The following is a 15,855-nucleotide window of genomic DNA, read 5'->3' as shown; positions in this document are numbered from 1 at the left end:
AGTCTTTGCTGGAAGGCTCTGAAACTCTGCTCAGGTATCAGATTGACCCTGCTGTGTGCTTGCTCCTTTCCCCCGTAAAGAAGCAGAAGGCCCACCTTTTGTCCATCCTGGATCCAAGACCCTGCTCTGGGGTAAGAGCAATATAGTTGCCACCTCATTCCTGTTCTGTGCTTTCTACCTCCTTACACATTTGTAGGCCCCACCCTAGGGGTGGAGAACCCCTGGCCTTGAGGCTGCAGATTCACCACCCCTGCCCTAACTTCTGTCTGCATTCTGATAGACTCTGCGGGCCTTCCTTCTGGATCTCCTTACTGGAGCCTGCAGGATTCTTGCTGTCTCCTGTGCTGACCTTGCCAGGAAAAGTGACCCATTGTGATTGCTCTTCATATTTCACAATCACCACTTGCTATGATACTTTTCCACAATCTTTGTTAGAGCAGTTGTGGGACAGACTTGACCTTTGGTTACTCTTCCTCTGCCATCTTTGTTGTTCTTCCTACTTTTCTACTCTCAGCCTCCACACATAGAGATGGTTGGACTCTGGATTTCACTGTTACTCATAAGTGTTATACTCCATTAATCAAAATGTTTGAAGTTCCTCTCTCTGAATATAATCTCTTAGCAGTCCATCTCTCTGTGCTTTACTCTCCTAATTAGATTCTTTATTCCCCCACCCTTTAATTCTCAAGCCATTTACCCTTTTCTGACTTCACTTCTCTCCTTTCCCAATCTTAATCCTGTAGCTATCCAATTCAACTCCATACTGTCTTCTACTGTCATTTGCCCTTATCCCTTGTAAACACCAACCAGGGATTACTCTCACAGTCTGCCTCCTGATACTATTCATGTGCTGCCAAATAGAAATGGAAGAAGTTGCACAAGTGTGCTAACTGAGAACACTGCATATTGATGCTTTCTGACCTGAACCAGACCCTCACTGCAGCAAGGCAATTCTTTTACTTCTCTCTAATGTTTAGAGTCATTATCTCAGTCTTATGAGAATCTATTCCAAACCTTCTTTCCTCATACATCCTGCACCTTCCTGTGTGCCATCATCTTAGCCGAGGACCTCTCTTCTTATTTACTAAGAAAATGGAGGCTATTTTGCATGAATTCCATCTTCTGTCTTTCTCTTTATTTTAAAACTCTTTGATATCTTCTGCCTTTCTCTTCTTTCCTCCAGTGCCTGATTAAGTGATCTTTGCCAAACCAGCTCCTCTTCATGAATCCTTGATACCATCTCCCTTTGTCTTCTCTAGCAGTCTGCTCTTATTCATCTCCTACCTCTCAATCTTCAATTTCTTCCTATCCACCAATTTTTTTCCCTCTCTTCTTCAAACATGATTTTTCCCCCTTGTTCCCAAAGAGTTTCACAGGACCCTAACAGCTGTACAACTTTTGCCCTTCTCTTTTTCTCAGCCACTTTCCTAGAGGAGGTGGAACTAATCACCCTCCCTCCCTCTTTCCTTATCTCTCTTTGAAGTCTTCTTTCCTTTCACTTTTTCTCATTAATTTATCAACCCTTTGTAGTATAGCTTCTGATCTCATCATTCAGTTGAAATTCCTCTCTTCAAATTACCAATGATCTCTTAATTGCTAAGTCTGATAGTCTTTTCTCAGTCCTCATCCTCCTTGATCTTTCAGCTGGATTTGACATTGTTGACCAGTCTCCTCCTGAATACTCTTAACTCTCTGGGTTTTATGATTATATTTTCTCCTGATTGTTTTCCTACCTGTGTGACCTCTTTTTAATCATTCTTATTTGTTGTCTCTCTAATTCTGGGTGTTCCCCAAGACTCTGTTATAGGCCCTCTTCTTTTTATATGACCTCATTAGCTCCCGTAACTTTAATCTCCATGAATATGATTTGCATATATTCAATTCAATAGACATTTATTAAATACCTAGCATGTGCCAGGTACTGTACTAAGCACTGGGGATACAAAAAGAGGCAAAAGACAGTCCTTATTCTCATGGAGCCTACAGTCTAATGGAACAGTTTACAGTCTAATGGATATATGTAACTATATGTGTATATATCTATATGTATACCTATCCATACACATAGCCCAATTCTGTTCCCCAAGCTTCTGTCCCATAGCAGCAACTGCCTGTGAAATATTTCAAGCTGCGTTTCCCAGAGAAAATTCAACAAGACCGAAGCAGAATTCATTATCTTCTCCTGAATCAAATATGCTTCTCTTCTAAACTTCCCTAGTTCTGCTAAAGGCACCACTGTTCTTCAAGGCTCCCAAGTTTGTAATCTCAGCATTAATTCATCATTCTCCAAACTTCCATATATCCATTCAGTTGCCAAATCTTGCCATTTCTAACTCTACAGCATCTCTTAAATCCATCTCCTTCTCTTTACTCATAGTCATCATCTTAATCCAGGCCCCTTTGACCTCTTCCATACAGTATTATAATAGTTTCTCAATAGTCTCCAAAGTAATTTCACTGCCTCAAGTCTTTATCCACTCCCTGATCCATCCTTTAAGTAGCTGACAAAGTGATTTTACTTTAAGGGCTAATCTGACCATACTATACTCCTACCCAATGATGATCCAGTGGCTTTCAGTTGCCTCTAGGATAAAATCTAAATTTTTGTTTAGTTTTTAAAACCATTCATAACTAGCCCTGAATTTTCTCTAGTCTCATTATGTAACTTCCCTTCTCATATTTTATGAGAGCAAACTGGCCTTCTGTCTGTCACACATAACCCTCTATCTTCTGTCTCCTTGCCTTTGCCCTTGGCTGCTTCCATACCTGGAACTCACTCCCTCTTTACCTCTACCTTACAGAATCCCTTATTTCCTCAGTAAGCAGCTTAAGCACCATCTTTTAGATGACTTTGCTATTGTCATGTGAGACATCTCATAGAACTAGATCGTATAAGGCAATGATTTGTTCTCCTGAGTCCATTGCTTTTTTTGTTGTTAGGGCTAGGGGCTAGTTCTGGGATTTCGTTGATCTTGGCAGTACTTGGTAAAGAATTTCCTCTGCGAGTGCAAGGCAGCACTTTTCCTGAAACTTGCAGTTTTAGAAAATTGTCTAGAGCACTTAGAGGTTTATGAGATGTTCAGGATCACACAGCTAGTATATAACCTAGTGAATCCAGGTGTCCTTTGTTCCAAAGCCAGTTGTCTATATACTGTGCTGTGCTGCCTCTTTTGTAATTAATAAACATTAGGTATAATAGGATCTTATGTTCTTTACATTATTCAGTCAGCTATGTGATGTAGATGTGGTCCACTGTTAAATACCATTTGCAAAAGTCTGTTTGTCCCCATTTAGTAACCTCCTTAAGAATGCTTTCTAGTAACCTCATTGATTATGACTGCAATTCATTTATAAATGATATTCATACAATTTTTTTTTTGTAGAGATGAGAGAATAGACCTATAGGTCATTGGTTGTTAATATTGTTTAGTCACTTTTTTTTATCTTAGCAGTTTAAGATCTTTTCATGCCTTTGGGATCCTCTCCTCCTGTAGTTTCCTTATGTGTTGTTCCCTCAATGCTCTCCTGATTGTATTGCTGCCAGCAAAATTTCCTTTTTATATAAGTGATCCAATCTGACTACTTTTCCTATCTTTTTTTTCTCTTTAGTGCCATTTCTACTTTGTAAGTGACTCAGGAATTGTGATACAGGGGTCCAGGTATGATGGTTCCAGTGTTCTTGATGGAGAAAATTTGTTGTGGTAGTTCTTACAAATTCTATTTTTCTTGTTTTTGTAGTCCTTTTTCTGTCTTAATCCTTGACCTTGGGATAACTTTGTTTATCTTGCCAGGCTTTCCAAAGATGTTTTATTATGAATTGTGAGGTTTTCCAAATAATCCTATTTGTGGATAACATTGATTTCATCAAGCCCCAAGACATTTCAGATCCTCCAGGAAAAAATTTGTGATCATTCAGTGGGAGTTTGTCATGTCTGTTCACACCAGAAAGACCAAATGGATGAAGAATGCTTTCAACATTCATCCAAATGGATACTCTGTAGAGCTGTATCTAACAGTCTGCGTATCTAAGTCAGATAATATAGACAGTGAGGTGGGTCTAAAGTTGAAAAAGGAGGAGAGTGGACTAGCTTGCTTTCAGAAAATTGCAAAGCACTTTTACTGACCCTCAAGCTTCCCATAATAGCACAGGCCCAACTTTTCAATAAAAACTTTTTTGACATTGTTGCTGTCTGGCAGAGAGGGCAGGGGAAAGGTAAATGATGAGCGTGAGAAGGCTGCATCATATAACCAATGAGGAACTCTGAAGAATAGAAATAAAGGATGCAATCAGTATGATAGAAAGAGAGTGGACTGGTTATATGGCAAAAGTGGTATGGATGTTCAGAGTGTTCCCATGGTCTTCCTTGAATGTTGGGAGAACTTGAGGAAGGCCTCTAACATGCTATTTGGAACTCCTGTGGTGAATTTTAGGTGGCCATAATGAGATTCACATAGGATGGGTAGGTATGGATGGGTTGCAATCTTCTTTACTAGGAGGAAATTCTGAATCCATGAGATCATAGATCCAATCGAATAAATTTATGTAAGTACAGTAGAATGTGAACTCTGTTTCTTATGGAATAGGGATTGTCTCATTTTTGTATTTGTATTCCCAGTACATAGCACAATGTCTAGCACATAATAGGTGCCTAATAAATGCTTATTGATTTGAAGCAGATTAGAAGCAAGCAAGGGAGTAGGGCTGGGGGAAAACTAGAGTAGCGCTAGAAGTAGGAAAGGTAAGCAGATCCCTGGGGTGTAACCTGTTTAGGGGGGAATGGTATGATGAGATATCTTTTAATGTTAGCTTTATAAGTGCACATATTTTAAAATACTACCCTTTGAAACCATCAACAACAACCATAAATTTTGTTTTTGTTTTTCATGTTCTTGAGTTGTTTCAGTCATGTGTGCTCTGGGGTTTTCTTGGCAAAGATACTGGAGTAGTTTGCCATTTTCTTCTCCAGTTTGTTTTTCATAGCTATCATTTTTTTAGAGCTAGGGGTTGGACTTATGATTTCGTTGGTATAGGGATGAAGAAATGCCCTCTATCAATATAGATCAACAGTTGTCATTCTTTTGCCAGAATAATATTTCATTAGGTACACATCACAGTTTTTTCAGCCATTACTCAGTCATTAAACACATGGGTTATTTCCTTTTTTTTTTTTTTAATGATCATAGTGTTACCATGAATATTCTTGTCTGGATTAGTCTATCCTCAGTGTGTTGTCCTAGCACTGGGATGATTTGATCAAAGGGTACAGTTGTAGTCACATAGGTTTTACTCTATAGTAAGGTATGTATTTAATACATGAGAATTCTGTTCTTCTTAGCGTAGCAAATGGCGTGTATTTTATGATTTTTCATGTTTCACGTGAAGACTTTGATCCTCCATTGGACAATGCACAGGAGGCATAATTTTCCCTTCTTGCCTAGGGTAGACACGTGCCTTGGCCTGACTCTGGGAAATGTTACTTTAAGTAGACATTGATAGCAGTTAAAAAAAATGATGTCTGAGAAGTGGTGGATTGAAGACATAGAATGAGACATACGTTTTGGATGTGGCTAATTTGTGAATTTGCTTTGCTCGAGTTTGTTGTTCTTTTTCTTCTTGCCTTTCCCCTTCCCTCTCCTTTTCTTTTCTGTCTCTTCCTCCTCCTTCTAAGCGTTTGTTAATTGGGAAAAAAAAATGAATAAAATGGAATTGATGTCTGACTGGAATGAAACAGATGTAATACAACCTGAAAAAGCCTAGTAGTGAAGGCCCTCTAGGGATATTTGTGAGGTTGTTTATGCTTATGTACATAGTTTATTAGCCAGTGAAACTATCATAGCTTAGTAGAATAATTAATGTTACAATGATGAATGAAAAAGTTAAAGATCATAGAGTAGCCTTGGAAATGATATATCCCCTCATTTTACATGGGAAGAAACCAGAGCTTAGAAAAGTAAAGTGACTAGTCTGGGTTAACACAGTGGTAATGCTGATATTCAAGCCCATTTTTCTTTCCATTATATCACAGTTGTTTGTAATGTTGACTCTGCAGCCAAAAACAGGTTAAGTTGTGTTTAGCATTCTTTATTAAGGCAGGTATATATTTTGTTAGAGTCATCATGGAATATTAGAAAGTATACTGGATAAGGACTCAAGAAACCCAGGTTTGAGTTCTTGTTCCACCCTTATTCATACATTCATTCATTCAGTAAACATCTATTAAAGCCCCGCTCTGTGGCAAGCACTGTGTTAAGTGCTGGGGATTCAGAAAGAGGCAAAAGATAGGTCCTCCTCTCAAGGAGCATATGGTCTAATCTGGGAGACACCATGCAAACAAATATATACAAAGCAAGCCTACAGGATAAATAGGGCATAATTAAAAGAAAGAAAACACTGGAATTAAGAGGGGTTGGGGAAGACCTACAGTAAAAGAAGGGATTTTAATTGGGACTTAAAGAAAGCCATGGTGGTCAGTAGGCAGAGTGGAGGAAGGAGAGTGTTCTAGGCATGAGGGACAACTAGAGAAAATGCACAGAGCCAGGAGAGTATAACCTTGGGCAAGTGATTTATCTTTCAGTCTCTTTTTCCGTTATCTGTAATATGGGACTGATAATGGTTATTTGACATGTCTCACAGTGCTTTTTTTTTTTAACATTTTTATTTAAAGTTTTAACTTTAACATTTAAACATTTAAAGTTTTAGCATTTTTATTTAAAGTTTTGAGTTGCATATTCTCTCTCTCTTCCCCCTTCCCTGAGATGGTAAGCAATCAGATGTTGTTTATACATGTACAGTTATGTAAAACATTTACATATTTGTCATTTTGTACAAGAAGACTCAAATAAAAGAAAAAAATATAGGAAAGAAAGTGAAAAATAGCATGCTTCAATCTGTATTCAAACCACATTAGTTCTTTCTCTGGAGGCAGATAGTATGCTTCATCATTAGTCCTTTGGAATTGTCTCAGATCATTGTATTGCTGAGAATAGTTAAATCATTCACAGTTCTTCATCGAACAATATAGCTGTTATTGTGTACAATATTATCCTGGTTCTGTTCACTTTACTATGCTTCAGTTCATGTATATCTTTGCAGGTTTTTCTGTAATCATCTTGCTTGTCATTTCTTAGAGCTATTATTTTTAGAAAGGTTTTTGTTAAATACATTTTAAGAAAAAAGTTTTAGTAATTTTAAAAGGGTAAGTTTTAGTTGCCTGGAAAATTTACTTACTGGAAGCATTTCATTCCCTGATGATTATAGCTACATGAGGTGTTGTATGTTTTTGATGATGATTTTTATGAATAGTATTGTTATCTCTTGGGTGTTAATTGGAATATCTTATTATTTCACTTAGTGACATGTTAATGTATTCCAAAGACTGTTCAGTTTTTAAAGTGACAATATTTTGTAGCTTGACTGAAATAATTATAAAGAAGTTATCTTTTACTTTTATGCTTCTCCCCCCCCCCCCAATAGAATCCAACCTGGAGGAGTCTTGATTTTGGAATAATGCCTGACCATCTTGACACATCAGTATCCTGTTTTGTGGTAAGGATCTGGGGTGGAAAGAAGGACCTCTATCAGCTGCTGATTGAATGGAAAGTCTCTCTGGATGGACTGAAATATGTGGGTCAGCAGGTAATTTTTGGATTGATGTTTACACATAGTTCTAATTACTTTGTTAGCTTGTCTACTGTTGCCACTGACTGCATGCTGTCAGTCAGCAATCATTTATTAAGCTACCATGTTTCAGATAATGTGGTAGGCATTGAGGATATGAGTACAAAGAATGAAACAATTCCTACTTGTAGTGAGCTTACATTCTAATAGAGGAGAAAACATACATATAAGTTTATATGGTATAAATATAAAATGAATAAATACAAATATATGAGCAGGTCTCTCTTGCTGTATTATCTTCTGTATCCTGACACTGGTTCTTCCAGAGCTCAGTCCTGGGCCTTCTTATCTTTTTTTCTATGCTCTCTTCCTTGGTGAGATCATTTCTTACCACCCCCATTCATCACCTTTACATGGATGTCTCCTATTTCTGTTCATTTAGCTCTAAGCCAGGACTCCAGTTTTGCATCTCCAGCTGCCTGATTACTGTCTTCATAATGGTATCCCACTGATACCTCATAGTGAAGCTCATTTATCTTCTCTTTTAAACCAGCCCTTCACCTATACTTTCCTATTTCTGTGGAGTATACAATTATCATCCCAATTTCTGAGGTTCGTAACCTCAAATTCATCTTTGATTCTTCATCTTCTCCTTCCAATTCTGTATCTGATCAGTTGCCAGATCTAGTCAGTTGTGCCTCCACAATATCTCATCTGTCTCTTCCTTTACAGACTCTTTGGTTGGTTTATCTTCCATTTCTTGCCGCCTAATGGTATATGTACCACAGTGCTCTGTCCTAGGCTCTTCTCTTTATGCCGTAACTTAGTAACCTCATCAGCTCTCATGTGCTTTGTCATCTATGTGCACGTGACTCTCACTTGTTATATTCAGCCTAGTTCCTTCTGAGCATCAGTGTCACATCTTACAAGAGCCTATTAGTTGTGTCAAACTGGATGTACCATTGCCACCTAAAACTTAATGTGTCCAACAGAAATGTTTCTGTTTTTCCCCCAAACTCACTTCTCTGCCAAACCTCTCTGTTTCTGTTGAGGGTAACACAGTCCTTCTAGTCTTCCAGATTGGTAACTGATGGTACCTTCAACTCTTTATATATTCAGTCATTTTCTAAGAAATGGTGCTTGAGTTCCATTTGGAAGGAAGGGAGGGACTCTAAAGCAGAGATAAGGAGGGAATGCATTCCAGGCATGGAGGGGCAACCAATGCAAAATCATGGCAACAAGAGATGTGGTGTCATCTTTGAGAAACAGAGAAAAAGCCCCTTTCTCTGATTGCAGGTTATAAGAGTTCAGGATGATGCCAGTGTTATGAACCTGAAATATTGGAGGAATGATGGTGCTTTTGACAGGAAGTTTGAAAGAGAGAAGAGTTTGTAGAGAAAGATAATGAATGAGTTGGATTTTGGACGTATTAAGTTTAAGATGGCTACAGGATATCCAGTTTTAAATGTCTAATAAGTAATTGATGATATGGGCCTAAAGCTTAGGAGACATTGGGGCTGGATAGATAGCTCTTGGAATCATTTGCTTAGAAGTGATAGTCAAACCCGTGGGAAATGATGTAGTTATCAAAAAAGAGTATAAAGGGAGAAGAGAAGAGGACCTAGGGCAGAAATCTGGAGCACATCCATTATTAGGAGGTATAATATGGGTGATGGGCCAGCAGAGGTGACTGAGAAGGAGTGGTCAGACACTTAAAAGAGAGCTAGGAGAGAGAGGTGCCACCAAAACTCAGATAGGGGAGAGTATCCAGGAGGAAAGATGGATCAACAGTGTCAAGTGCAGCAAATAAGATGAGAATGAGGACTGAGAAAAGACCATCAGATTTGGCAGTTAAGAGACCATTGATAACTTTAGGGAGAGCAATTTCTGTTGACTGAGGAGATCAGATTGCAAAAGATGGAGGAGTGGTGTAGAGGAGAGGAAGTAAAGGCAGCAAGTATAGACAATTTTTTTCAAGGACATGAATGGAAAAGGAGGAAATATATAGGATGATAGCTTGAGGGATGGTAGAGTCTAGTGAAGGTTTTTTTATGGTTGGGGGAGACTTGGGCATGTTTGAAGCCAGTAGGGGAAACTAGTTGATAGGGAGAGGTTAAAAAAGTGAGAGAGGATAATTGGGGAAGTAGGTTTCTGGAATAGATGGGAGGAGACGAGATTAAGTTAGAGGGATGGCCTAGACAAGGAGAAGGGCCACCTCTGTCTGAAACTGGAGAAAGAAAGAGAGAGAGGGAGATGATGTCAAAGGGTCTTAAGATGAAGAGCATGGGAGAATGGAGAGTTCTAGAGGACAAAGTTGTCAACTAAAGTGACTTTCTTTGTTTAAATCACATAATGACTTGGAGCACTATTCATTTAAAAAATGTTATTAGGACCTCTTTTTATTTTTGTTGTCTGTCTGTAAAAAACTTAATAGGTATAAGAAGAACTATTTAACCTATTTTAGTGTATATCTTTTTTTCTTTCAGATTCATGCCCGCAACCAAAATGAAATAATTTTTGGGCTAAATGATGGATATTATGGAGCTCCATTTGAGCACAAGGTAAGTAGTGCAAACATTACTCTGTGTACAAATATACCTCATTATACAAAATGTATGTTTCTGAAAATCTTTCATTTGAATTTCAGGAAATGAATTGCATTTTAAATGCCCTATTTAACTGGTACAAATAAATTCTTTAGGGGATTTGTATAGAGTGAAGAATCTTTTGTAAGGCAGCTGATCAGTTCCTTATGGTTTTTTGGGGGTGGGTGTAGAAGAGAAAGGGTAAATCTAGATCTTGCTATATATTCATAGAGGGGAAGCTAGAAAGTATAGTGGGTAGAGTGCCAGGCCTGGATTTAGGAAGACCTGAATTTAAATCAGGTCTCATATGCTCACTGGCTGTGTGACCTTGGACATGTCCCTGTTTGCCTCAGTTTCCTCATTGGTAAAATGAGCTAGAGAAGGAAAATGGCAAACCGCTCTGCTACCTATGCAAGGAAACTCTAACAATGGGGTCACGAAGAGTCAGACATGACTAAAATGAATGAATGAGAAATATACCTAAAGAATTTGCATAAAGTAGGTCTTATTGACATAAATTTATAGGCATTGGTTATTTGTGTAATAATATTTGTATTATAGAAAGAGAACTGGACATGGGGTCAGAAGACTTAGGGTGGAGTTAACAGGTTTGCTAATTACTAGCTACTTAGACTGTGCAGCTCCCTTAACTTTCTGCTTAATTCCTTATCTGCAAAATAAAAAAAAATACCTATAGTGTTTACCTTAGAGGATTGTTGTATTGATAAAATGAAATGATCTGTAGAGGCACTAGTTTGGAGGGGGAGAAAGAGCACTGGCTTTGTAGTCATGGAGTCCCTATTTGAACTCCAGCTCTGCTGTCATTGGAAAAATCGCCTCTTATCTTTGGGCCTCAGGTTCCATGTTGCAGATCGAGGGATTTGGGATAGATGATCCATAAGGGCATCTATGATTCTGTGAGTTTAGTATTCTGTGTTCAGTAAAGAGCATTGAAGATTTTTGATCAGAAGAGTTATGGTCTTCTGAGTCCTGTGTTAGTATTCATTGTACTGGTAAATTTTGAGTATCAGCAAGATGTAGCATACCGTATAGCATATTATAAAGAGTAAATTATGTGGTACCCAAAATATATAGGAGCAGTTGGAGCAATAAGAAATATCTTCAACTAATTTTTCAGTTACTGGAAAAAAAAAGTCTCATCAGTAACAGTACCTGAAGTATCCACAAGATGGTGGTGTCTCCCCATTTAAAGCAGGTGGCCTGGAGCATAGGTTGAAACCCACTTAGGTGGTTGAGTTTGAAATGAGGATATTTTGAATTCCCCTAGTATTTAAAGCAAGATGATTATTATATTGAGAGCAAGAAAATAACTCAGAAGATGCTTCCTTCTATTTTAAAATTAGTTTTGCATGCAAGTAGGCGTATTATACTGCTTAGGACATGTTATAGCAGATACCAGATCTGCAGATTCAGTATCCTACGTATATGAGAAAGCACCAAATGACAAAAAAAAAAAAAAATTAGGCTGACTACAGGCATTTATTTAAGAAGTTCAAGCATATATCCTTGGGTCACTACAGAGTGATAACTTTCTGCCCGTTCATGCAGTATTTATAGTTGATAGAGTGGTTTAATCTTATCTGATCTTTGCAATGGTACTATGAGGTAAATAGAATAGGGATTTTTACCTTTATTTTACAGATGAGAAAACTGAGGCCAAGAGTGGTTAAATGATTTATATTTAGTTAATTTTTTATGAGCTGAGAAGTGAATTTGATAACTCTTGGTATTCATATCACTGCACACTGGCTGATTTCCACATCCCATATGTATAAGTAGTATATTCAGAAGTAGAGGTGAAGTGTCCAGGTAGCAGGTAGCTTGTATTGTAATAGCAGAGAGAAAGATGTGGTGTAGTTTGTTTATGTTTCCTGGTACTGCAGCGGGGTAAAAATGAGTACATCATAAATATAACTCAGGGGCATACACACTTCAAATTCATTTGTCATTTTTCTTTTCCAAAGTAGAAGAAACAACAAAGACTGGATAAATTCTTGAATTCTGCATGTAATAACTTGATCTGGCTATTATAATGAATACTCATATCTGAGAATAACTAAATCCAGGCTGGTATTCTGATCCTTAGCCATGTGAGCTATTGTGTCTTAGCTCCACACAAGTGGTGGTTAGAAAGCATTCAGATTCTAACCACACTATGTGCTTTATGCATTCTGGTCATTTGAGAGGACCAGGCTAAAGCTTATGCATTACCCAGGAGCTTGATCCCTGAGTGTAGGTTATATAACGATCTAACTATAGACTGTAAGTATGGTGATAAACGTAGACAGCGTTCCACGGGACAAAAGCAGGGCGTTTAGTATATTGGAAGAAATGTGCTATGCCTGTAAGTTTACCAACCAACTGAAGTCCATTAAAATTTCACAGCAGTAATTATACCATATTTTGTATAATACCAAATTCTTTTATTCTCCTTATTTAGTTCAAATTAGCTTTTGATAGATGTTTCAAAAACCAGTTTATCCTCAAAATTATATTTACAAATCCTGCCACTGCCATGGGGTCTCCAATCATCTGTTCATATGATCCACCTAGGCAAAAAGATAATCTGGGGGAATGCCATACTTCCTGTTCATGAGTGGGGCAAAACCTTGTTCTCTTTTGTGTAAGAGCGCACAGTCTGAGTTTTTCCAGATGCAAAACCAACTTGGTGCATTATTAGGTCCTATAAAAAGTGAGCACATCCAGAGCCTTAGTTGAGGCATCATGGCATAGGCTAAGAACACTGAACTTGGAACCAGAAAACCTGGTTCGTATTCTATTATTGAATCACTGTGTAGTTTTTAGTAAGCAAAGTTCCTTTTCTGGTCTTAGTTTTTTCTTAAAATTTTTTTTTTTAAGGCAGTTGGGGTTAAGTGACTTGCCCAGGGTCACATAGCTAGTAAGTGTCAAGTGTTTGGTCTGAGGCCGGATTTCAACTCATGTCCTTCTCACTTCAGGGCTGGTGCTCTATCCGCTGTGCCACTTAGTTGCCCCCTCCTAATTTTTAAAGTGGAGATTGGACTAGATAATTTCTATTTAAAAAAAAGAATTTTGTTCTAATTAGCCAAGGTCCACCTTCTTATCTTTCCTCCTCATCCCTTATCCCCAACTGAGAATATAAGAAAAACAAGCACCGTCACAAACATATAGAAGCAATCAAAGCAAATTTCCACATTTGCCATGTCAAAAATATATTTGTTTCATTCTGAATTCTGAATTTTTCACCTATCAGGAAGTGGGTAGCATGTTTCATCATTAGTACTCTGGAATCCTGGTTGGTCCTTACTGATACGAGTATGCTTATAAGAGTTGAGCACAGTCATATTCCATTATATTTACATAATTTGTTCATCCAGGCTCCAGTTTATGAGCCCTCCCTCAGATTCCCATTCTTTGCCACTTCAAGAAGAGTTATGAATAGTTTTGTATATCCTTAGAGTTTGCTTTGCATGGGACTATTCCCTCCCTTAATCTAACCTCTCCCCTTCTAACCCCTTTCCTTCCTATTATCCTGTTGGGTGAATTTTTTTTTTTTTGTACCCGTCTGTGTCTGTGCCTGTGCCTGTGCCTGTGCCTGTGCGTGTATTCTTCCTTTTTTTTGACAAGTTTAGATGAGAGTGAGGTTCAGGTGTCAGCTACTCCTGCCCACCTCTTTCTCTTTGATTATGTTGCTATTTACCTGTCCACTCTGATTATGTGAGATAATTTTCCCTAAGCTTCTTTTACTTTCTGTCTTCCACCCCCATCCCCATATTACTCTGCCCTTGTTATTCCATTCTTAAGATCATGAGGGCAACAGAATTATTCCTAGGCCTTCTCTAATTGAACTCTTTCTATGAACCCTGAGGATGCTAGGGTTCAGAGGAGACACATGCATCATCTCCCCATATTTGAAAGTAAGCAATTTATCCTTGTTTTGTCTCTTATCATTATTTATTCATGCTTACCTTTTTATGCTTCTCTTCACTCCTGTCTCTGAACCTTAAAGTTCCTATTTAGCTCCGGTGATTTCATTAGGAATGCTTGGAAATCTTCTATTTCATTAAAGGTCCACTTCTCCCCCTGAAGCATTATACTCAGTTTTGCTGGGTAAGTTATTATATTTGGCTATAATCTTTGCCTTCTGGAATATTGTATTACAGGTTCTCTGCTCCTTTATAGTGGTGGCTGCTAAATTGTGTGTGATCCTGACTGTGTCTCCTTAGTACTTGAATTCTTTGTTCCTAGTTGCTTGCAGTATGCTTCTTTGACCTGGAAGCTCTGGATTTTGTCTGTGATGTTCCTGGGAGTTTTCATTTTTGGGTTTCTATCAGGAGGTAACCAGTGGATTCTTTCTATGTCTACTTTGCCCTTTGGTTCTAAGAGATCTGTGCAGTTTTCTTTTATGACATCTTGAAATAGGATGTTTAGGCTTAGGCTTTTTTTTTTTTTAAATGGTCATGGTGTTCTGATGGTTCAATAATTTTTACATTTTTTTCTCCTTGATCTGTTTTCCAAGTTATTTGTTTTTGCTGCGAGATACTTTACATAATCTTCCAATTTTTTAGTCTCTTGACTTTGTTTTAATATTTTTATTGCCTTATGGAGTCATTGGCTTCTAATTGATCTGTTCTAATTTTCAAGCAGTTTGTTGCTTGAGCAAAGTTTTGTACCTTTTGTGCCAAACTATAAATTCCTTTTCCAGTTCTTTCTTCCATAGCTGTCATTTCTTTTCCAATTTTTTTCTCAAGCACTCTCATTCCTTTTATAAAACAGTTTTTAACTCTCAAAAAACCCAAAACTTTTGCTTGTAGATGTTTTGGAGTCGTTTTCCTTTGCATTTGTGTCTCTAGCATCCCTAACATCATAATAGCTCATTGTTCTGGGATGCTTTTGTTTGTTTGTTTATTTGTTTGTTTGCTTATTCTTCTAGCCTATTTTCTGACTTCATACTTGATATTAGGCTTGGGCTCTTCCACACTTCTGGAGGGATGTTCTGGGCTGTTTCTGCTGCTGCTTTCTTGAAGCATTGAGTGTTGTATTGCTCTAGGGTCTCAGGGACAGTCTGGGGACCTGTAAACTTTCATTGCTTCCGAAGGGATTTGATGCATAGCGAAATCTGATTATTCTCCCCTGGTCTGATTTCTGCAAGTTCTTGACCTGAGTTTGGGTCTGAGAAACCATAGACTCCTGCCGGACTCTGTCCCTATCAACTTGCTGGGAAGCTGTGTTACCCCAGAGTGGCAGGATTTTAGGATCCTCTTTGTTCTGGGTTTCCTGCCTTAGTTATACCTGTGCAGGCTGGGCTGAAGGCTTGAAGTAAGACCTTGCTTTGAGACTGAGGTCTGAGCCGGACCATTACAACTGCTGCTGTAGCTGCTGCTGCAGATGCTGGCTTCTGAACTTTATCTTTTCTCTTCCTCCTTCCCTAAGCTATGCACAGGTCCCATTCTTCTTTCACCCTGTCTGTGACCTGGGACTGTGCAGTGAGCAGCAAAGCTGCCACTTGGCACCTGTCCCTGATGCAGTGCTCCAGTGGTTGTCTTGGACCTCTTTCTGTGCTACTATGCAGCCTCTCCTTGACTCTGCTCCATGCTCCTAACCTGTCCTAGTCCCCAGTGTCCGCAGACCTCTCTGCATGTTTCTCTTTAC

At 38.4% G+C, this 15,855-nt stretch overlaps 1 protein-coding gene across 2 annotated transcripts in view; it reads left to right on the top strand.

Annotated features, from left to right (window-relative positions):
- UVRAG (UV radiation resistance associated) overlaps positions 1-15,855 on the top strand; it is a 463,865-nt gene that overhangs the window by 98,937 nt on the left and 349,073 nt on the right. Inside the window, exons 2-4 of one of the 2 annotated variants that reach the window (XM_027848210.1) lie at positions 3,610-3,659; positions 7,475-7,636; positions 10,105-10,179. In XM_027848210.1, the coding sequence (XP_027704011.1) occupies positions 7,508-7,636; positions 10,105-10,179 (204 nt within the window). In that variant the 5' untranslated portion in view covers positions 3,610-3,659; positions 7,475-7,507. The remainder of the gene's footprint in view (positions 1-3,609; positions 3,660-7,474; positions 7,637-10,104; positions 10,180-15,855) is intronic. The other variant, XM_027848208.1, reaches the window with a different exon arrangement.

This window comes from Vombatus ursinus, unplaced genomic scaffold, assembly GCF_900497805.2.
Source record: "Vombatus ursinus unplaced genomic scaffold, bare-nosed wombat genome assembly UNPS02005659.1, whole genome shotgun sequence".
Lineage (NCBI taxonomy): Eukaryota > Metazoa > Chordata > Mammalia > Diprotodontia > Vombatidae > Vombatus > Vombatus ursinus.
This window is presented reverse-complemented; position numbering and strand designations above follow the sequence as displayed.